Raw genomic sequence first — 23,495 nt, forward strand, 5'->3', positions numbered from 1 at the left:
AAGTATTACAGGTAGTCTGCTGTTCTTAACGTGCGTAACTGATTTTGAAAACAATTTGATCGGCCCGTTTAGATTTTCTGCAGATTATGCTGTCGTTTATCGTCTGGTAAAGTCATCAGAAAATCAAAGGTAAAATGATTGGGACAAGTTATTTGCATGGTGCGAAAAGTGACAGTCGACCTTGAACAATAGCAAATGTGAGGTCCTCTACGTGAGTACTAACAGGAATACGTTAAATAATACAAATCTAAACGTTGTAGATTTAGCTAAATACGTAGGGATTACAATTACGAACAACTTGAAATGAAGCCATCACAGAGAAAATGTTACGGGCAGTGCCAACCAAAGACTATTTTACTGCCAGAACACTTAGAAGGTGCAGCAAATCTAGTAAAGAAATTGTCTACTTTACTCTTGTCAACCCCCTTCTCTATTATTGCTGCGCAGCCTGGGGTCCTATCGAGATAGGACTGGCAGACGACATAGAAAAAATTTAAAGAAGACCTGCTTGTTTTGTATTATCGCTGATTAGGAGAGAGCGTATCAAGAATGTGACATGGTGTTTTCGTTGCAGCGAGATCTTTTCACGAAATTTCAGTCACTAGTTCTCCCCTCCGAGTGCTAAAATATTTTATAATTCTGTCAATTGCACTAAGCAGAGCAGTTTCATATTTTGAATGCATCACGCATGTAATAAGATCATATCCGCTGTATGACTACGTGTTGTGTGGTCGTTAACAGAGTGTATTAGTGGAATTTTGATGTGTGATAAGCACTTTTGCGGCTTGGTTTGAAAATGAACGGCTACGTTCGAAACTAGTCATCAGTATAAATTACATGCAACTGTGACAGAAATTTAAATAAAGAATTATTAAATGAGTTGTTGGTCCTGTAGGAACTACATAAACCGGAATATTTTGTTGATTACATAGAAGAAAATGACCATCGCAATAAAATAAGAGAAGTCAGACCTCGTACGGAAATACTCAGGTGTGCATTGATTATACAACTCAACTGATCCACCATCGTAACTTCCACTAACAGCTCGCGACAGGCGTAAACAACAGATTGGAAAGTGGAGAGTCCTCGGCTAGTTTCAGTCCACCATGCGATTGCACTAAGCTCTATCATAAACAATGGCACTTTTTCAGTAATGTACATTGTTACGGCTATAACATGTACAGCAAGTATTGAAGCCAGTGATGCGAGCCGACCTGTAAACGTTGGGCAATAATTAATACCTGAGGACGATATCTTGTCACCTGCTGCTTAATGTTGTATTGGTGCCGAAATCTTGAATCACACTTGCTTTAGATTCATGCAAGCAAGGTAAGCAGCTGCTGTTGCAAAGTGTCAGAGAAATGTGTAAGCCACATTCAGCGTGTTTGTGAAAAGGTATTAGGTTGGCATCTAGGTTCGTAGCGTTTTTGTTTTGCATTTTGGTATTCTGGTTACTATAGGTTTATTTATCGATCGTCACTTTTTATTTGTATTTCACTGTTGCTATTGGAGTTTTCTTATTCTTATTTTATTATTTAGAGGTAGTGAGACGAACTGTGGGCGCTAGAAAATGGAGTGTCAAGTGGAGAGATCGGAACATTTCCGACGTGTTAGTTCAGATGGCTCTAAGCACTATGGGACTTAACATCTGAGTTCATCAGACCCCCTACAACTTTGAACTACTTAAACCTAACAAACCTAAGGACATCACATACATCCATTCCCGAGGTAGGATTCGAACCTGCGACCGTAGCAGTATCGCGGTTCCGGACTGAAGCGCCTAGAACCACTCGGCCACAGCATCCGGCTGACGTATTAGTGTGTTGAGTTCCGCAGCAGCGGAGGAAGCCAAGTATCTTTGGGAGTGTTTTCACGTACCAGAGACGAAATTGAAAGTGTAGTTTTAAACGTGAAATTCTAATAATGATGATAGATTCCAGCTATGAGTAAAAAGTGAATGTAGTTAAGAGGGCGGATTGGTTAGGAATCATTGAGGATGTTTCTAAATGTTTAGGCATCAGAAAGGAACCATCTTACATTCGTGTTGTAGTCAACTTGTTGGACACGTTCAAGAAGTTAGGATGTTCAATGAGGCTCAAGACTCAGTTTTTAAACAGTTATCTTTATTTCTTTTCCTGAAATTGTGGCTGAGGTGAGTGAGAACTGGTGGGAGCGCTTTTAACAAAAGACGATGTCATGGCCTCTGGAATACCAGTATGATGCGAGAGACAGCTATATAAGGTGCTTTAAGCGTTGTAAGATGCATTAAGGGAAAGAGAGAAACTATAATCCAATTTAAAGAATGAGGTACCTTCATCTTTACTCTTTAAGAAATCCTCTGTCCATGTTGAAAAATTAAATTGCTTTTCATTCCAAATAAAGGTGTATGCTAGAAAGTACAAAACAGCCAAAATCACGTTGTGACAATACTTCACGTGATAGAGAAAGGTCAGATAAAGCATGAAGATTACTAAAAAAGCTGCGATAAAAGAATATTTCTTCGTCGGCCTATGCAATCTGTGAATGAAAAGCATGTTTTTACGGGGAGTAGACTGACGGCGTTCAAGAACAAGAAGAAAAGGCCAACAGCGTGCGCGTGGTGAAGCCAGTGAAGTAGCACAGGTGTGCGGGAGCTGAGCTGGCCCGTAGATGGCCGCCGTATCTGTACGCGACGTGCGGTGCTGAGGTTGTGTGCCTGAAACTGCCGCCCTCCGCACCGCCTGGTGCGCTTGCTGGCGAGTACTAAATTTTCATATTTACAGCCCGTAACCAGCCACGCCCGTGCGGGTGAAGGTTTCGCTGGTGCGTTTGGCTCCGTTTAAAGTATGGCGACGCCTCGGGAGACGCAAGGTTCCGAAAACCTTACTGGAGGGGCTGTTTCGGCGTCCGAACCAAAAGTTGCGGTTTTCCACTTCACTCGAGTACCCTTCCGTAACGTATATGTGCCTCATATACACATTATTTAATTGATGGGGCACTATTACTCGCTGATTGTTTCCACCCACTGTCTACCGGTCATAAAACTCAAACCTCGTTCTTGAGCTCACTCATTTTGCTTTCAGCACTACGCGGTTTCAGGCTGCTGTTTCCTATATTATGTTGATGTACGAGGGGCTTTCAATAAGCGATGCAATACATTTTTTTCTCTCGGCCATTTTCGGCTGTGGGACATGGCGGAATATTCCCACTGCAGCCCCTCCAGTTTCATGAAATTGCGATTGGTGCCGACGCTATAAATAGCTTTCAAAATGGCGTCTGTAATACAGGTGCGTGCGAAGCAGCGGGCTGTCATTGAGTTTCTTGCCGCGGAAAAGTAGACTGTTGCATAATATTCATACGCGCATGCAGAAAGTGTACGGGAACGTGTCTGTGAACAAAAGCGCGGTGACTCGTTGGGCGAGGCATCTGTATCACCGCACCAAACCAGTGCAATCTCCCGCTTGCGGACACAGCTGTGACTCATGCAATGTTGAAACATGCGGACATCCGCATTCGGAGTTATCGACCGATCACAATCAAACACTTCGTTGCACAACTGGAATTCTCTGTTGGTAGTGCTGACACTCCTGTCGTCCACCAGTTGTGGTGTTCAAAAGGTGTGTGCCCTTTGGGTTCCTAGCCGCCTAACAGAAGATCCTTAAGAGCACCAAAGGACCAACTGTGCGTGAATGCTAGCGCGTTACGAGGATGATCGTGAAAGTTTTTTGTCGAACATCGTCACAGGCGATGAAACATGGGATCCTCACTTCCAACTGGAAACGAAACGGCACACCGCCTCTCCTCCGAAGAAAAAGTTCAAAGCCGTACTCTCAGCCCGTAAAGTCAAAGCTACGGTGTTCTGGATCTCTGGAGCGGTTTTTATGATTGATGTCCTCCCTGATGTTGCAACGATTAATTCTGAAGTGCACTGTTCTACCCTCAGGACACTGTGGAAACAAATTCAGTGCGTTCATCGCCACAAAAATGAAAACGAACTTCTCCTTCTCCCTGCCAACGCAAGGCCTTACAGAAGTCTGTACACCCTAGAGGAGTTCACAAAACTTCATCGAACTGTTCTTAGCCGGCCGGGGTGGCCGAGCGGTTCTAGGCGCTTCAGTCCGGAATCGCGCGGCTGCTACGGTCGCTGGTTCCAATCCCGCCTCGGGCATGGATGTGTGTGATGTCCCTAGGTTAGTTAGGTTTAAGTAGTTCTAAGTTCTAGGGGGCTCATGACCTCAGATCTTAAGTCCCATAGTGCTCAGAGCCATCTGAACCATTTTTGAGGTGATCGACCCCCGTGTCAGCCCCTGCCAGATGTCATTCGAAATGGATACGGAGATGGTATGGGAACAGCACACCGCTCTGCCAGCCGTTGTAAGCTTTCCAGACCTTGGGGCCGCTCATCGTCTTCCAATCAGACCCTCAGGAGCGTAGATCCACCCGGTTCCAGTTTTCTCGAGGAAAAACCCTGGAAGCAAGGTGGATAAGACGCGCAAGTGGAATTCACATATACAGGGGTACGGTCTAGTCCATTGGTCAGCAAACTTCCTAGTCCACGGAGCCAAATGTCAGCAGTACAACGACTGAAATTTGTTTTGAGAGCCAAATATTTTAAATTTAAAATACGCAGGTAGTCACGTTCTCATTAACTCAGCTTCATCTATCTACTTTACTTCGTCCTCTCTGTATTCCAGACGATCTCAACATACCGGTCTCCATACCCGACACTACATATTCTTTCACTTTACAGCGCTCCCTAAATTTAATTTAATAAACTTAACACTTTATTTGCATGTCTCTGTTACATTCTATGTAACTTGAGCGAAGTTTTAATATCGTACTTAAAACGGTGTTATTTATTGATAAAATTAAATTGTTAGGTCTCAATAAAATTAAACCATGACAATGACGGACAAACACTAATGTAAACATCTTCTTCCAAAGTTTAGGCAGAATTACAGGTTGTCATCAATAAGGGGGCTTCTCAGTTTACTCTTGATAAGGTTCATGCTTGAAAATGATTGTTCGTATGAATGTGTAGCGCCCAACGAGGAAAGAACAGCAAATGCTATTTCTTTCAAAAAATGGTTCAAATGGCTTTGAGCACTATGGGACTTACCTGCAGTGGTCATCAGTCCCCTAGAACTTAGAACTACTTAATCCTAACCAACCTAAGGACATCACACACATCCATGCCCGAGGCAGGATTCGAACCTGCGACCGTAGCGGTCACGCGGTTGCAGACTGTAGCGCCTAGAACCGCTCGGCCACACCGGCCGGCCGCTAGTTCTTTCAGGTGATTACATAAGTCACGTGTTAAAAGTCGACATATGCCGCTTCATCCGGTGTTTCAAAGCAACCACTTTTGGTACGACTCAAGTTTACGTTTTTCTTGCTGCAGTAGTTCCATATGAGCACAAAGACGTCCACAACTCTCTGAGCTCTCTGTTTTTAATGTATTTCAAATTTGCGACTGTCAATATTAAAGAGAGAATAATGTAATTCTTCTGCAGTAGCATTCAGTGGTTGTTTTTTACAGAGGCTAACGTGGCTTTGCTGTTTCTAAAATCCTGAAACTTGTTGTGGAAAGCGGTCCTGATATTTAAAAGTGTTGTTTTTAAATAGCAGATACCAGTCTCAGAATTATTTTTATGGCGATGTTTCAGCAGGTTCGGAAAAGAACGAAAGATTGTCTTTCAAAAACTTGAGCAAAAAGCGATAATTTCTTTCCGAATGAAAGAACTAATGTCGAATAAATTGAATTTCTTTTTCCCACGTAGTTTTTCATTAAGCTGATTTAAATGAGACGTGACGACTGCCATAAAGAGGATAGACTCGCCCAGGCCGGGAAACGACTTTGCGCATGGCCCACAAAGTTTCGGGCGCATTGTCCGCGGCCTAGTAACTTGGCATCTGGTGTGCTGATTCGCTCACGGAGGTCAATTCAAGGGAAGAGGAAAGTGGAAGCTGTTTTGTTTTGAAGCGCACGAGAGTTGCGAAAGGTAAGCGGGTGAGCGGTGTTGTGTCGGGTCGAGCCGGTCGGCGCCGCCCACTGCACGCGAGTGTGGGCGCAGGTGTGCGGCGTGGGCAGGCGGCGGGCTCCGGCAGTCCCTGCAGCGCAGCCCAGCCCAGACTAGAGGCGCAGGCTCGGGCGCAGCCGGCGCGCTATTTCAGGTCGCCGCTGCAGAAGGGCGGACCCCCTACCGACTCCCGGAATACGACCTGCCGCGCCTCGTCTAGTCGACCAGTATCGCTCCCAGCACCGTCGCCCCATCGTGCCGTAAGTGACGTCGCCTCGCTTCAGATTCAAAACAGCTACCGTGAGAACAATAGGCTCCCGGGCTACATATTAGCACACTGGTCGCTGTGAAGCGGGGTAGATGCTGTAGAATGGTACCAGCTAGTCATGTCACCCTACTTCCATGACGCAGCTCGTGGCGGTTTAGTGGTCTGTTCGTGTGCCAGTCGGCTGAATGGAAGTAGCACCGACATGGAGACTTGACTGAATGACTGGTTGAGCGTCCTTATCACTTGAACGTCAACGCAGCCTGCGAGGTGTGTGAGAAAAGTGATGAGACTGATTTCTTATCTACCAAAGATTTTATTTTTTTCCGAACAACGATATTGTCCGCTTCAAAATAGTTCCCTTTGCCAACAGTACGTCGGCGAAGTCGTTCTCAGTCTTCGTAGCAGCGCTGAAAGGCTTCAGCTATTAGGGCCTTTAACTCGTCGGTCACATTCTTTTGAATGTTCTCCAGAGTCGAAAAACGAATCGTTTTAACATACTTTTCAAACTCACAAAAAGAAAAAAAAGTCACAAAGACTCAAATCATGTAAATCATGTGGAGAGGGGGTGGCGGAGAGAGAGGGAGAGAGAGAGAGAGGGGAGAGAGAGAGAGAGAGCGAGAGAGAGAGAGAGAGAGCGAGAGAGAGACTGTAGAACAACAAGAATGCCTCTTAAGGTGAAAAATTCCGTGATGGAAGTGGCCACGTGACATGAGGCATTGCCGTGGAGCAGCATTCAATTCTCTGCAATATCCGAGCGGCTCACCAGATTCAGCCTCTGCCCGAGTCTTCTTTGTAAAACATTTAGTTGACAGTTTGTTCCATTTCCGTAACACACAACAAAACACATCTTCACTGATGGCGCTCTCAAAAATCGTGTGATGATTGAACGGAGCTGAAACTCGGTCTGAGCATCTGGAAGGTATGAACACACCGGTCTACACAAGCAGAATAATATAGCGTTGCCAGATCACTCGCAACTTCACTAGTGCCATTACTTTCCTCAGACACCTCGTATTCAACGTGTCTACAAGGAGCGATGTAACACTTGCAGCCATGTAGCACGACACGAGAACAAAAACGTCGTGACCGACGGTGACTGGGGTCGAATTTCGCGGCTCATCAGTGAACTGCAAGTCGATGTCAAAAAGTTTCCGAAACATCACGAAGGGAACTGCGCATCTGACATTCGTACTTCGGAAAACGCTTTTGCTCACAGCAGCACATAAAGCTGCAAGTCTTCAGTGAGAAAAACAATACAGAAAGTCAACAGTAGCCAGTCGAAAGTGTGTAGTGTTAAAAGGGATCGTGTGCACCAACAGTCGCAGTGTGTGAAGGGAGTAATTCAGGTCAGAGGTTGTTCTGTGATGTTTTTCGTCCCATGCGCCCCACCCATTCAGATTACCAGGATGTTTATTGCGACATCCTCAGGTGACTCACTGTTGCCCTCTCTTCCACGTCTCCATAGCGTGTATGCTGTGCACCGTCCTTTCTTCTTAGATGACAACAGCCGCGTACACTGGACAGGGACACGTGCGTTACTGGTTTCACGAACACTCAGGCGCCCAGTCGCATCTCGACTGGCCCGTTAAATTATTCCGTGTAATCCTAAGAAAAATGTCTGCGACCATTTGGAAGAGCGGGTGAAACGTAGCAGTCAGCGTCTTCGCTATTTGGTAGCTTTATCGATCTAATCGTAAGTGCGTGGATTTAGCTGAATATGACGTACCTAAGAAATAAAAAAAATAAAAAAAACTCGCGGACACTCTTCTGCCTGGAAATAAAGCCGTTATTAACACTAGAAGCGGTTTTATACGCCATTCGCGTGATGTCTCCTCAGGGTAGCATTCTTTAATTTTTTTTTAATGGGTGTGCGTGATTATACACGATGATCGTTCTAAGGTCTTTTCGTGGATTAACCGCGATCTCACACGAAGGGGATTTCCAAGTTTGAAACGGCTGGAACGGAGTGGCATTAACCTGTTAAGATCAATTTCAACCCTCCTTCCAGATATCGCATGTACACAGGGTGAAGGACCGTTCGGTTCGAAGGTATTGTACTACAGTGCGGAGTGTTTTTATTTGGTTGACCATAAATTAGGTCTAATGTTTCTATATTCATACATGGTTAGTCCCCCAATTTTTTCACGTGCAGAAACACTGAAAAGGAGGCGGTTTTGAAGTTCATCAGAGACTTTTATAGCAATTGGTATAGAAATCCAGGGGAAAATTTGAGTGTATCTAAATTAAAACTAGTGTTCCAGATATACTCCCATCGGAAGTCAAGTGTGCTCTAGATAGCATGAAGAAGGGAACAGTGCCGGGAGATGATGAGCTCAGCGTTGACATCCTCAAACTGGCAGGAAAGGTAACAATAAATCACTTGGCAAAAGTATTTACTTCCTGCCTGCACTATGCTTCAATCCCATTATCGTGGAACAAGGCTAAGATTATTTTGATACACAAGAAAGGAAGTATTCACAATATTAAAAACTACCGTCCTATCAGCTTGCTCTCAATTTTGTACAAAATTTTCACAAAGATCTTGTTAAACCGAATTAGTTCCACCCTAGACTCAGCCCAACCTATAGAACAAGCAGGATTCCGAAGCAATTTTGGCACTATTGACCACATTCTGACCGTTAGTGAAGTGATAAGCAGAGCGAATGAATACCAACTGCCTCTCTGCATTGCCTTTGTTGACTTTGAAAAGGCATTTGACTCCGTTAGCCATGAAGCTGTCCTCCAAGCTTTGAGTGAGCAAGGAGTGGGAGCAGCATACATTGAAGTGCTCAGGAAAATCTACGAGAATTCTTCAGCTTATGTTAACATCGGCGAATCAACTCAAGAATTCCGCATCATGAGGGGTGTCAAGCAAGGCGATCCCATCTCCCCATCTCCCCAAAGCTGTTCTCTGCTGTATTGGAAATGGCTATGTCCAAGCTGAGCTGGGAAGGTATGGGAATTAGAATTAATGGAAGAAGGCTTACCAACTTGAGATTTGCTGATGATATTGCCTTACTGGCCAAAGACTTCGCAGAGCTCCAAAACTTAGTTACAGATCTTGCATCGGAATGTCAGATGGTTGGCTTGAACATGAACCTTACCAAAACAAAAGTAATATCCAACAAATGGGTCCCAGCTGGAGATGTGAAAGTCAAGGACAGTCTACTAGAAGAGGTCAATGAATATGTCTACCTTGGCCAGATTATAAATATGAAGGGAGACATAAGGCCAGAAATCTCCATGGCTGCGAGACATGGACACTGAACTCATTTACAAAAGGGAAAGAGGACAGCAAAGAGAGCCATGGAGAGATTTAATCGATGTGGGCTTTCGGAGCCGATGGCCCTCTCGTGTACCCGTGATGACTGCAGGAAACAAAGCTTTAGGACTCGCCTGGGCCCGTCAGCACCGACACTGGACTGTTGATGACTGGAAATATGTTGTCTGGTCGGACGAGTCTCGTTTCAAATTGTATCGAGCGGATGGATGTGTACGGGTATGGAGACAACCTCGTGAATCCATGGACCCTGCATGTCAGCAGGGGACTGTTCAAGCTGGTGGAGGCTCTGTAATGGTGGGGGCGTGTGCAGTTGGAGTGATATGGGATCCCTTATACGTCTAGATACGACTCTGACGTGTGACGCGTACATAAGCGTTCTGTCTGATCTCCTGCATACATTTATGTCCATTGTGCATTCCGAGAAATTCCAACAGGACAGTGCGACATGCTGCATGTTCAGAATTGCTGCAGAGTGGCTCCAGGAACACTCTTCTGAGTTTAAATAATTACGTTGGCCACCAAACTTCCCAGACGTGAACATTCTTGAGCCTACCTGGAATGCCTTGCAACGTGCCGTTCAGAAGGGATCTCCTCCCTCTCTTACTCTTACGTATTTATGGACAGCACTGCAGGATTAATGGTCTCCTCCAGCACTACAGACACAAGTCGAGTCCAAGCCACGTTGTGTCGCAGCACTTCTGCGTGCTCTAGGGGCTCTACACGATATTAGGCAGTTTTAACAGTTTCTTTGGCTCTTCAGTGTATATCTTCTGTGGCAAACTTCCTGTTCGCTAACACTCGATTGAAAATCGTTACTTATCTCGCGTTGTACGTTTCTTACGCTTCCTCCAAGCACCGCATTTCTGCCAACAGCCACATTTTCTAGCGGCTTCCGCCAATACCGGCTGTGCTGCTTCTACAATTCTCATATTTGTAGCGTGATAGGTTTTGACCGCCCTTTTAAACTGGAGATTGCCTTCTTCCTTCCTAATATGTAGTAGGACCTTGTATGAACATCGAAGAAGCTCACTATGTGGTCAAAGGTAATACTGTATTAGTTGCAGGAGGAACGATAGAATTAGCGTCCCATTTATTAAAGAGGAAGCTCTGTCTCATACGGACTAGAACGCTAGAGGCGATCAGCATGCTCTTGTTGAAGGAAGCGTACAAGCTTTCATCCAGAGTCATTTCGGGAAGACATGGAAAAGTTAAATTAGAATTTGATTCCCTCGAGGGTACAGTATTAATCGCTGCTCCACTTCGCGCACTACATGACCTGCGATGAAAGTTGGGGACGCACCGGTGTCTTCTATTCTTCTATACCTTGGAACGAACCATTTACTTTCGCAGTCGTGAGAAGGCAGTGCGAGAAACCGGGGCAGTTGGCTCCATGCATCTTCAGGACTTAACATTGTCAGGTTCTCTGGTGTTACCAACGTAATGTATTAGTGCGGGAGGCAGGTGCTAAATATGTCCCAGTCGAAAGGTTCGGATTCCGTAATGATCTGAAAGTGAAGTTCTAATGGCAAAACAGCCACCAATAAACGATACGTTATCTTGGTAGAAGATTTCACAGCGAACTCACTGTTTCTTCGTTGAAGGAGACCTCGGTAATGAGTACCGTGTATAATTGTTATTTGAGTACTAATAAGTTTGTAATAATGATAATAATAATAATAATACACTAACTGAAACATGAAAATTCCTGATTGCTTTAAACATGAATGTAGGGCGTGCCTGTAAGCTTCTGTGCCGTGCGGTGAGGCAAGAGCATACTTGCGCGTGATACCACGTATTCTGATGACGGTGGTCTGAGATGATGAGCCGGCTGGTGTGGCCGAGTGGTTCTAGGCGCTTCAGTCTGGAACCGTGCGACCGCTACGGTCGCAAATTCGAATCCTGCCTCGGGCATGGATGTATGTGATTTCCTTAGGTTAGTTACGTTTAAACAGTCCTAAGTTCTAGGAGGACTGATGACCTCAGATGTTATGTCCCATAGTGCTCAGAGCTATTTGAACCATTTTGAGATGATGACTAGTCGGACAAGATCGCCGAATTCGGTTTTCCTCGGAGATATAGCCTTAAACTCTCGGAAATATGTGGGTTGGAGTTCATTGCAGGTATTACAGTAGGGTGAGCATATCTTAATTTGGGGTTCGTCTGTGGAGAAGCTGGGACTTGCAATGAGTGCAGGTGAGTGGACTTGTGCCTTCGTGGACGCACAAGCTGTGCGAGTGTAGGCTGTCGAAAAGTTGAAATCAGGCGTCAATCCTCTACGAGCTAACGTGGCTTTGTATTACAAGGCTACTCGTTCGCAGTTGCTCGTTCATCATACGCCGTAACCTGGCGCCGAAACTTGAAGTACAAGAGCGACAGTTGCCACCGCAACATGCGGTTGTTATCCGAGACATTTCTGCGAATGCTCTCAGGGCCCCCACTTGCGGTCAGCTTGTGGTCTGCGCCTCGCTTGGCCGCAGTCCCACACAGCGAGACTCCGCGTGACGACAGGCGCCGCTGACGTGGCGTGTCTGCTCTCTCGTTTGCCTGCGTGTAGGACGACGCCATTACAATAATTACTCGCACTTGCAGAACACGAGCTGGCCAACGACGGGGGACGCTCTGCAAGTGATTCCCTGTTGGCCCCGTGTCCCTCTATATATGTTGATGTCAACAAACACAAGGGTATGATTACACAAGTTGCGCTGTGCAACTTAAGATTGTTTTCATAACGATTATTATCAAAACTCCAACTTGGTGAAGATAGGGAAGACAAACTTCTGAGTTTTATACAGTTTCTTAAGACAACAGTAAATCACAATGTCGCTGATGATATATGTTGTCTTCCGAAGCAATGCACTTATTCTTTTTGCTTTCGTCATTTATGTTTATACGAGGAACGTTTAATTAGTATTGCAACACTTTTTTTTCTGTACCAGTTTCGTTGCAAAATGTGGAATTTGTTGTGGTACATCGTGGAATGTTCCCGCTTCAGCCTCCATAGCTTCATGAAGTTTTGATAGTTAGCGACGCTATACGTAGCTATCACGGTGTCTGTAAAGGAGGTGCGTCCTAAAATTGAGCTTTCACTGAGTTTCTTCTGGCTGAAAACGAGAGAATCGCAGATATTCGCAGACGCTTGCAGTGTGTCTGAGGAGACCTGACTGTGAACAAAATCACGGCGAGTCGCTTGCGAGGCGTCCATCGTCATCGCAACAGGATAGCGCAAACCTGTCCGATCTGCAACGTGCCGACTGGCAGCAAACAGCTGTGATTCTCGCAGTGTTGGAACGTGCGGACACTCTCATTCGATGTGATCGACGGATCACATTCAAACACCTCGCCGCCCAAGTGGACGCTTCTGTTGGTGATGCTCATAAAACGTAATTGGACTGTTCTTCCTCATACACCCTACAGCGCGGATCTCACAACTTTCGACTTCCATCTGTTTGGCCCAATGAAGAATGCACCCTGCGGCACGTGGTTGATGGGGAGGTTATTGGTTCACCGAGTCGTTTGCTCTGACATCGAGCAGTAGAGTGGTATCATGCTGGCATACAGGCCCTCCAAGTAAAATGGTGTAAGATGGTCGCATTGAACGTAGATTATTTTGGAAAAATAATATTTTGGAGCCAAAACAGTGGCAGATAAATGACGTGTACGAAAGTGCATACTCTGCAGATTATTTTATGAGCGGACTCTCAATTCTTGGCATTACCACTCCCGCCTTGGAATTGTTCACAATGATCAAGGACCTCATTTACATTGGAGAAAGCGGCAATTGTTAGGTTAAAAGTCTACACATCTCTCGTTACATTGTTTGTCATAGCAGTCTCGAGTGTAGATACCTATCAATTATGGAACTGGCTCTGAAAAGCCTTATGAAAAATTTTGTTCGCAAACGCCCTTAGAAACTATTGCCTTAGAGCTGAAAGCAGTGCGGCCACAACTTAACAGTGACTGGTTCATTCTTACGACGCCGAAACCATTCGCACAAAATGAAATGTAAATAGATAAAAACGAAGTGAAAATATGTAACTATTTCCGAAACAAGTTCTCTCTCGGCTAGGGACTGTCAAATTGAATTCTCCTTCGAAAGTACTGGATATCATGTACAGTAAACGCCTCTCTGAAGAATGCCCACTTGACGGACGGAGAGAATGTCCTGTACGTCCACGTCGCGGTTGTATTTATCATCAGTTTACTGCTTCAGTTTTGTAGCTAGGAAACTTCAGGAACATACGTACCGTATCACAGTTTAGCATCTAGATACAAAATCAAATGAATTTCAATGAAACTCTCGTTCTCCGTTTCACTTTCGAACAGAGAGAGTTAGGAGATTACTTCTAAGAAGTGGAGTAACAGTGCTTACAGTAAAGATTAATACATAACCGATTTTTAAGGATGGTGGGTAATCGGAGTACCTGTCATTCTGAATGTACAGTCAATTCATCCTGCTAACGGCAGTGCACAGATCAGGAATTATATTTTCATTGGTTTCAGGCAAAGCCCACTTCGCGAGATTCCGGTGTTTCACATAATGATACAAACAGGACATTCGTCTTCCACCATGAAACATAAAACACAATGCAACGAGATAGTTAACCTACAGAAAACATTAGTGTGAATGCACTATCAATTAAAAGCCACCACATTTAGTAAAACCCATTCTCTAAGAAAAGATCCTCAAATTTTGAAGTTCTCTTTTATAAAGACAGAGGAAATTATAAATGCGCTTGTGAACAGGCCTATTCATTAAACTAAAAACTACTCTAATTGAAGGAGGAAAAATAATCCCTAGTTTTTAAAATATTGCACTGTTCTTGGATGGTTGTATTTATCTCGTACTGTTGTTTATGTACGATGTCGTCATTAATGATGTTGAAATCATAGGTTGGAGAGGGCAGCAGTGGTTTCGTTGACTGTCGTAGACATGTCGAAAAGCCACAGTCGCAGCAAATCAGAATTTTGTGTACAATGGATGACTGACAATTATGGACCAAATCCTCACATTAGGGACCACAAGCCTTTGCTATCATCTAAATAATTCCTGTGAGATGACTGCACCACAAACTAATTAATTTGTTAAGAACTCAATATCCTGAATGCGTCACATCCAAGACGTATCCCCAGCTACCAGACAATTTCAGTTGTAACATAGACCAACCAAAAGTCGTACAGTTGTACTGCCATCCAATTATATATAAAAAAAAAAAAAAAAAAAAAAAAAAACTTCTTCTGATGCTTCGGTTATATAAGGGGCAATCAAATGAAAACGAGACAGATTGAGAAAGACTGGGTGGTGTTTTCTTCCTCCAGGACCTGACACGCAAGCTGCCTTGTGTGACAGGCGTGTTGTGTTAGAATAGTATCAGCCTGCTTTATCAACCTGCTTTGCATGGCAGACTGTATATCAGGCGCAAATAAATGATTTTCAACCACCTGATGAGTAGCATTCCTTGCATGACCGTTGTGTTGGAGCAGTATTGGGACTAAGATGGGAGAGAGAAATATGTGTTGGGGGCTGAAGTAAATGGACAAAGAGAGGGGAAGAGTATATGAATACACAAAGAAAGGGGGAGATGGAGATAGAGTAGGGTGATGGAGATACTGAGATGGATGACGTGGACACAGAGGGGAGGAGGAGATGTGTTCAACATATGTGTCGAACACATATGCAGGCAAAGCCGCAGGGAAAAGGCTGTAGGTAAATATAATTATTTTTTGAAAGAATAAACAGTCGTTTGACTGTTGGCTCAGGACCATCGAAAACTTTTTAAACATAATTAGTTCCTTAATATTCTTGTAGTTGACATCTCACGCGCTTTTACGTCCAAAGAATGTCTGCTTGTCGAGTAAACCGAGCGGAATTTCTTTTGTGCACCCTTTACTGGTTTAAACTGTTCTCAGTCGGTCGGCAGCTTTTCAGCTTAAGCTTTAGTAATGTACAGTCGTTGAGTGGCGTGCACGAAATAACGGGCTATCTGTTTGCTTTTTATTATTTGTGATGTGTTCTAATTTCTGTAGCGAGGAGAAAGGTAAAGCTGGGACTAAGTTCTGTTACAGTAAAGACGGAAGTCGGACAGTGTACAACGACTTTGTGTGCAACAGGTTGAATATTTTTTGCAAGCTGTTAGGGTTGTTGTCGGCCTTTCCAGGCTGTATTGAAAAATATTGCAGTGGTGTAGAACTGTTTCCCGTTAAATTACTTTTTAAATACAAAGTTTTGCGCATTGCTCGGATTCTCAAAAACAACGCATATTTCATTCAGGACTCCTGCAGCCACTTTTTCTTTGTTGGCGATGGCTCACGCCTCTCCTTGGCTAGATTGTTACGTAGCAGACACATTGACTCTGTACAATTGTAGGTCAGCTCTCCTTTCAGTGGGCGCCGGCCGGGTTGCTAACAAGTTCTCTTTGTTGTTGACAGGCCTGGCTCCAGAGTTCCGCCGCCACAGGGTGGTCCGCCCACGCATGTTCCACGCCCGCGAGAAGAGGGAGATCTCCAGCTCTCGCCATCCGGTGAGTACACGGACACATCGGCCGCTGTCGCATGGCCAAGCTGGTCCCCTGGTTTCTGTATTGTTAACTACTTGTTGCTACAGACCGGTTACCGGTAACGTCGCAATAGATCGTGTCGCATCAGTGTAACATTTAAAACAGCAATTTGTGTGATATCTATTTACATTGGCCCATTCCTTGTATTATTTATATTATTGTTCGGCCTCCTAGCCACCCTCCCCCCATCGCAAAAGTGAAAAGTAACAGCAAGACAGTGCCCTTCTGGAAAGGGCACGCTGAACTCTTTAAGTACAGAGAACCAGCGATGCGTTAAGAGGTACTTTCTGCTACGTGATACCGCTATCACATGTAGACAGTAGTGCCCTTTACACTTACAGGGAGAACCCAGGAGCAGATATCGACTCTGTTCACAATTTAATAATGACTAACAGTAGACTGAAGGTTAAGAGAATGCGTCCGGGAGAATGAGTGAGGAAAGAAGTAGCACACTGAACTTCTGAAGAACGATGAGGTGCGTTTGCAGTTCTTTAAGACAGTGGAAGCTGCCATTATGAATACAATAGGCATTTCAGTTCAAGAGGAATTGACGAATGTAAAAACGGGCGCTCACGGAATTTGGACAGTCAGCTATAGGTACGGGGACGGAAATTGCGAAGAAAGCTTCACTAACACAAGGGATTGATCTGCGTAAGAAGAAAGGAGAAATGTTCAAGAAAAGACAGTACAGCAATAAAAGTCACCTGTGTATAAAATAAACAGAAAGCCAAGGTGAAATGGCTTCAGCAAAAATGCGAAGAAGTCGAAAAAGAATGGTCGTCAAAAGGACAGATGCAGCACATAGAAAAGTCAGTACATCCTTCTGTCAAATCAAAAACAAAGGTGTCAGAATTAAGACTGGAGGAGGAATTTCATTGTTAAACACAGAAGAGAGAGCAGATAAATGGTAAGATTACATTGAAGACGTCTATGAGAAGGAGAAACTGCCTGATACATGATAGAAGAAGAAATGTAAGTCGATACGGAAGACAAGGGACATCGAGTATTACAGTCACTGTTGACTTAGCTTTAGAATAGTGACGAGCAAATAAGGCGGAATACATACCTGTAGATCGCATTCCTTCAGAATTTCTGAAATCATTGGAAGAAACGACTACTTAAGTTGGTTTGCAGAATTTATGGATTGGAGATAGCAAGGGCGGATAAGTGCGAAAACTATCGCAGAGTCTGCGGCTCATTCCCCCAATTTGCTGATAAGAATGCTATACGGAAGAATGGAAAAGAATATTGAGGATCCATTAAATGGCGTTAGGAAAGGTAAAGGAACCTCAGAGGTTTGATAATGCGAGCAAGTCTTAAGGAAAATCAAGCCACTTTCATAGGATTTATCGACCTAGAAAAAGCGTTCGGCAGCATAAAATGCTCCAAGATGTTCGAAACTCTCAGGAAAGTGGATGTAAGGTACAGGAAAAGAGGGGTAATATTCAGTATGTACAAGAACAGAGAGTGAAAAATGAGAATGGAGGACCAAGAACGACGTGCTCGGATCAGGAAGTTTATAAAACCTTTCGCCCTTATTGTCCAATCCGTGCATTGGAGAAGAATAACACTTTTCAGGAGTGGGATTAAAATTCAGGATGAAAAGTTATCAATGATAAAATTCGCTGTTCGCAGTGCTATCCTGAGTGAAAGAGAGGAAGAACTGCAAGGCCTGTTAACCTGAAAAACACTATAGACTGAGGGAAAACTGAAGAAAGGGGAAAGTAATGACGAGTAACAGAAGTTATCTAGGTAGGTACAGAGTGCAGGAAGTGTGGGTGAAGATAGAGATCGGAATATATCCAACAAATAACAACGGACAGCGTGCTGGGCCACATTAAACCAGTGAGAAGACTGATGAAAAAAAAAAAAAAAAAAAAAGGTTATCGAATTATCCGTTGCAAATTACACTTCAGTAACTGAAACTCTCCGAAAGAAGGAACCGTAGGTAGGAATCATGCTGAGGAAAGAAATAATGGTTGATTTGGCAATGAAGGAGTGTATGTAGGATAAAGATTGTAGAGGTAGGGAGACGAAGGTTTGACTATAGTAAGCATTTCGCTGAGATGAAGAGGTTTGCACACTTTGCACTAGCGTGGTTATAACAGCAGCAGTGTAAAGTAAAGTTGGTTGGAAGCAATACGTGTTACTTCTTTCAGGGACTTGTTTTTGGTTCCCTCATATAGAGAAAAAGAAGTGTCATTAAATGATCGCAAAATGTCATCATCGCGGCGGTCGACATGAGCTATCTTCTGCTTGAGCGAAAGTGATGGAAAACGTTGCTCAGCGCTCACGGGTCATGGTAGCGCAGTGGTGACAACTTTAAACCGTGTGGTCTGCCTTAACCACTGCAAGCGAAAGCCTCGAAGATTCCTTTAACGAGTCCATAGGCGACTTCCTCCCACCGCCACTTCAATTTCAATTAGCGGGTAGTCTGTAATGGCCTCGCTGTCGAAAATGTGTTGCGCTATCAAGGGCCCTACACACGCACCAATCGACGGACTAATTACATTGCTGCCTACACATGCCCCGACTCCTGACCAACTTCACTCAGGTAATACGGCGCCGCCCTGTTCCTGTCGCTGGTTGCGAATTCTTTGTTACATTCAGCGCAGTTACGTTCTAGAAGATGCCGCTTGGTATTCCACAGACACAAACACTATGACTTGTCTTAGCCGTTTTTAAGGTAAGAAAGCCAAAAAGCCGAGAGAAAACTGTGGTCAAAGAAATGGATAATGCAAAGGTAGAAAAGCACCAACGCCTGCTAATTAAGGAGGAGGCTTTGTATGTGTGTGTGCGCGCGCGCGTTTGTGTGTTTGTGTGTGTGTGTGTGTGTGTGTGTGTGTGTGTGTTTATTTGTGGTGTAGTGTTAACGAGCTGGGAGTCGATGGTTTTCGAAACTATTAAGAATGGATGAAACATGGTGTTCGGAGCTACTGAAAGACTTCAGACAATATTGGAAGAATACACTAATAAGACAAGCTGCAAGCTGCGATGAGGGGGGTCTTAGTTACATTACAGCTTCTAGCTACTGGCATTAAGTTACGATGACATCAGTTTCAGAGCAACTGTTTCCCCACAATTATTATTTGAAATGATTCCTGAAACCTGCAGTATGATTTACCACTTGCCTCAGCTTATGTCTTGCCGTCATTTTAGACCAATTTACCATACTTCAAGACACGGAAGCGTAAGTTTCGAAATGCATGGTTACGGGGGACGGTGAGGGAGTTCGGTGGGTATACAGGAGGGGCGGAGACAATTTTTAAAAGATAATGGAGGAGTTTGTTAGAATTAAAATCATGTTTGCAGGATGCAATTCAACATCGTCAAGAGTATAGGTCTTTATTAAATTTTCTTGTCGTATTCAACCAAACGACCATGTTTATCACAAACTGTTGCGTAACTAACTTTAAAAGTTAATTGTAAATGGAGCTTGTTGCCGTAAGCAACAAGTTCAGATTATTACATAAATTTTGGCAAGTTAATATTTTAAAATGCTGAAATATTTTTAACGTTAGTCCACAAGTTTCGAGATTGGGTCAATAAAAATGGAGAAAGATTAAGGCGGCAGTTGTAATGGTTTAGGAATTCTACATAGTATTTTCCCCTTCTTAGTGCAAGGCGCAGAGCGTTCAGCCATGTGAAACTGTGAGAAAATCCCTATTTTGGAATGTTGCTGATCTCAGGCCCCAAAGCGTTGACGTTTTATGTGCATTCGTGCTCTTTGTTATTTTATGGTTGATTCGTACTGCTAAAACAAAGTCTAGTCAGTCGTGACGATTTTTTTCCAAAAAAGAATTGCAAGTCGCGGCAGGCGTGGACGCGTCGATTTTGTTCGGAAGTCAAGACACGCTTTGCACACACATTTTCTTCTTTTTTGTAACTTTCTGGAGAATAACTTCAGTACTTGATTTAGATGTGTCGTTCCGTAGCGATTTGTGACACGACGACGTTGATACACTATGCTAGCTCGCAGCTCACTGGTCGAATACAAGTCTGTTGTTTTACAGTTGTTTGTTCAAGCAGCCATCATACTAACTGCTCTGATGTCGCTTATATGCCAGCACTGAAATCAGTCTCGGAGTTTTTTGGGCGGACGGTATATTCCAAATTTTTTGCAACGTCACCCTTGAAGCTTTTTTGCTTTGTAGTGGTACACCCATTTGGAAAGGAATCGACAGTTGATGGTCGCTCAATAAACTACAAAGAGTTGTAAAGACGTTCACCAGCTGACGCTGGTTGTGTCAACAATCCTGTATCGAAATTTTAAATTTGAAAGACAGTCGTAACATTTATACAGGGTGTTACAAAAAGGTACGGCCAGACTTTCAGGAAACATTCCTCACACACAAATAAAGAAAAGATGTTATGTGGACATGTGTCCGGAAACGCTTAATTTCCATGTTAGAGCTCATTTCTGTTTCGTCCACCTACGCTCAATGGAGCACGTTATCATGATTTCATATGGGATACTCTACCTATGCTGCTAGAACATGTGCCTTTACAAGTACGACACAACATGTGGTTCATGCACGATGGAGCTCCTGCACATTTCAGTCGAAATGTTCGTACGATTCTCAACAACAGATTCGGTGACCGATGGATTGGTAGAGGCGGACGAATTCCATGGCCTCCACGCTCTCCTGACCTCAACCCCCTTGACTTTCATTTATGGGGGCATTTGAAAGCTCTTGTCTACGCAGCCCCGGTACCAAATGTAGAGACTCTTCGTGCTCGTATTGTGGACGGCTGTGATACAATACGCCATTCTCAAGGGCTGCATTAGCGCATCACGTATTCCATGCGACGGAGCGTGGTTGCGTGTATCCTCGCTAACGGAGGACATTTTGAACATTTCCTGTAACAAAATGTTTGAAGTCACACTGGTACGTTCTGTTGCTGTGTGTTTCCATTCCATGATTAATGTGATTTGAATAGAAGTAATAAAATGAGCTCTAACATGGAAAGTAAGCGTTTCCGGACACATTTCCACGTAACATACCTTCTTTCTTTGTGTGAGGAATGTTTCCTGAAAGTTTGGCCGTACCTTTTTGTAACACCCTGTATAAACGTAATACAGAACTTTTTGTTCTTATAATAGAACACTTTATCATCAGGCCTCTTACACCTATTTAAACATGCTTCAGGGATTGGAAATATAAGATATTTGCCATATTTGCCGAGAATGAAACGCCAGATCTGTTTCACAAACTCAAACGTCAAACCTGGCAAATTTTTCGTATATATTCATTTATAAGTAAAAAATACCCTATTGAAAGTGCAGGTGGAAACGTTAAAATAGATTGAAGAGAGCAACAGTAGTGCTACCGATGAGTCCCAACACAACAGTTTGTATACTCAGGCGGGTAACAAGAAAAGGAAAAACGGAGCATTTGCCGTACGACTTTCCCGTAGACGAAACTAGTTCTCCTGTTGTGACTCGTCCACAGGCTGAAGGGCGGAGAGCCCACTTGGAGGCGTGTAGTCACGACACACCGAGTAGCTTGCGGTTTTGGTTGTCGTTGTGGTCGAGGCAGTGCAGAGATGTCGGGAAGTACTGGCCCTCCTGCCCGCTGTCTGTTCAGACCTCATTATTCATTCCAGGCTGTTGGCCGGGAACCACGCGGTACAGGAGGAAAAAAAAAGAAGAATTTATTATCCCGCCTGGGCGCCATTTGCAATTAAAATAGACACTGCCTTCGGCCAAGTTCCCTCTAAAGCAGGCGGAAGAGAGAAGCCGATAAGGCGCTGCCGTGTACCGACGCTTCGAACCCAAATTCGTGTAATGTAGGTCTTGCAGAATTCCCGTTCTTGCTTCTGATCGATTGCACTGGAGCAGCGCCAACGCGCACACTACTCGCTGCCGGACACTCCCTCTCGCATGGTGCATGTTGCATTTCCCAACATGATTCGTCGGCTTGTTGCTAATGTGTCACAGACGATAAGTAGTAATTGCTATGTAATGTAAATAACTTCCTATAATTGTTATCACGTGAATAGAAATATTTTTTTCGCTGTTGTAAATATAAAGTATTCGATTCGGAACCCTGTCATATCCAAAGTGTTTGTTTCCTGCAAATTGCTACGCCATAGGCACCGATAAAAAATCTGAAGAGGCAAGTCAACCGTTTTAAACAATTTTAGTAAATTCAGGCCACAGATAACAGATTATAGGTAATAAAACTGGAAGAGTCATTAAATGTGCAACTTTGGACAAAACCCCCCGTTATATATATATATATATATATATATATATATATATATATATATATATATATATATATGGCCGCAATGTCCGAGCGGTTCTAGGCGCGTCAGTCCGGAACCGCGCTGCTGCTACGGTCGCAGGTTCGAATCCTGCCTTGTGCATGGATGTGTGTGATGTCCTTAGGTTAGTTAGGTTTAAGTAGTTCTAAGTGTAGGGGACTGATAACCTCAGATGTTAAGTCCCACAGTGCTTAGAGCCATTTGAACCATTTCTCTCTCTCTCTCTCTCTCTCTCTCTCTCTGTGACACACAAACACACACACACACACACACACACACACACACACACACACACACACTTTTTTGTATAGATGAGTTAGTAATTTTACACGTCCTCAAGAGGAAGGAGTATAAAATATGCTTTCTCCTTACGTATAATGGCAAACAAAATTTGTACACAAAACAGTGTACTGTTTCGTTATGTTCCTCGCAGTCAGGTTTAACAGAAAAGAGGAAAGTTGTATTACTGCTTATCAGTTTATGATTAGAATACTACTGTGGAATCTGAATCAGCCGAAAATTTGTAACCGTACCCGTTCCCAAGTTAAAATCGTGCAAAATATTGTCATTAACGCTACTGTCCTCAAAGACCCAGCACCGATTTACCCATTCATGTGAAGCAAATCTCAATCGCCGCGCAGAATCAGCCGAGCGGTCTAGGGGCGCTGCAGTCATGGACTGTGCGGCTGGTCCCGGCGGAGGTATGAGTCCTCCCTCGGGTATGGTTGTGTGTTTGTATGTCCTTAGGATAATTACTGTTAAATAGTGTGTAATCTTAGGAACTGATGACCTTAGCAGTTAAGTCCCATAAGATTCCACACACATTTGAACATTTTTAAATTCCCAATCAAAGTATCCTTTGCGACGACAATAAAAAAGTCCTATAGTTAGTTTTGAAGGAAAGATCTTTATCAACAGAAATACCAGAACAAGCAACGTAACTTCAGTAAGTACGATATAGCTTAAAATATCACAAAAATGACGTATTAACGAAGAAAGATTAAAAAAACTAATTAAAAATACTTTTATTGTCCTTAACATCTCTTAAATGTTCTGTAAACGGAGGGAGAAAAATGTGTACTTTGTTCAGTGTTTCGACTAAGACACTGTAAGAAGAACAG

The 23,495-nt window shown here is 43.7% G+C and overlaps 1 protein-coding gene across 1 annotated transcript in view; it reads left to right on the plus strand.

Moving 5' to 3' along the window:
- Nucleotides 1-23,495, plus strand: part of LOC126353911 (pneumococcal serine-rich repeat protein) — a 664,303-nt gene that overhangs the window by 505,931 nt on the left and 134,877 nt on the right. The window contains exon 2 of the mRNA XM_050003143.1: nt 15,977-16,068. Within this exon, the coding sequence (XP_049859100.1) occupies nt 15,977-16,068 (92 nt within the window). The remainder of the gene's footprint in view (nt 1-15,976; nt 16,069-23,495) is intronic.

Source organism: Schistocerca gregaria, chromosome 3 (genome assembly GCF_023897955.1).
Source record: "Schistocerca gregaria isolate iqSchGreg1 chromosome 3, iqSchGreg1.2, whole genome shotgun sequence".
Lineage (NCBI taxonomy): Eukaryota > Metazoa > Arthropoda > Insecta > Orthoptera > Acrididae > Schistocerca > Schistocerca gregaria.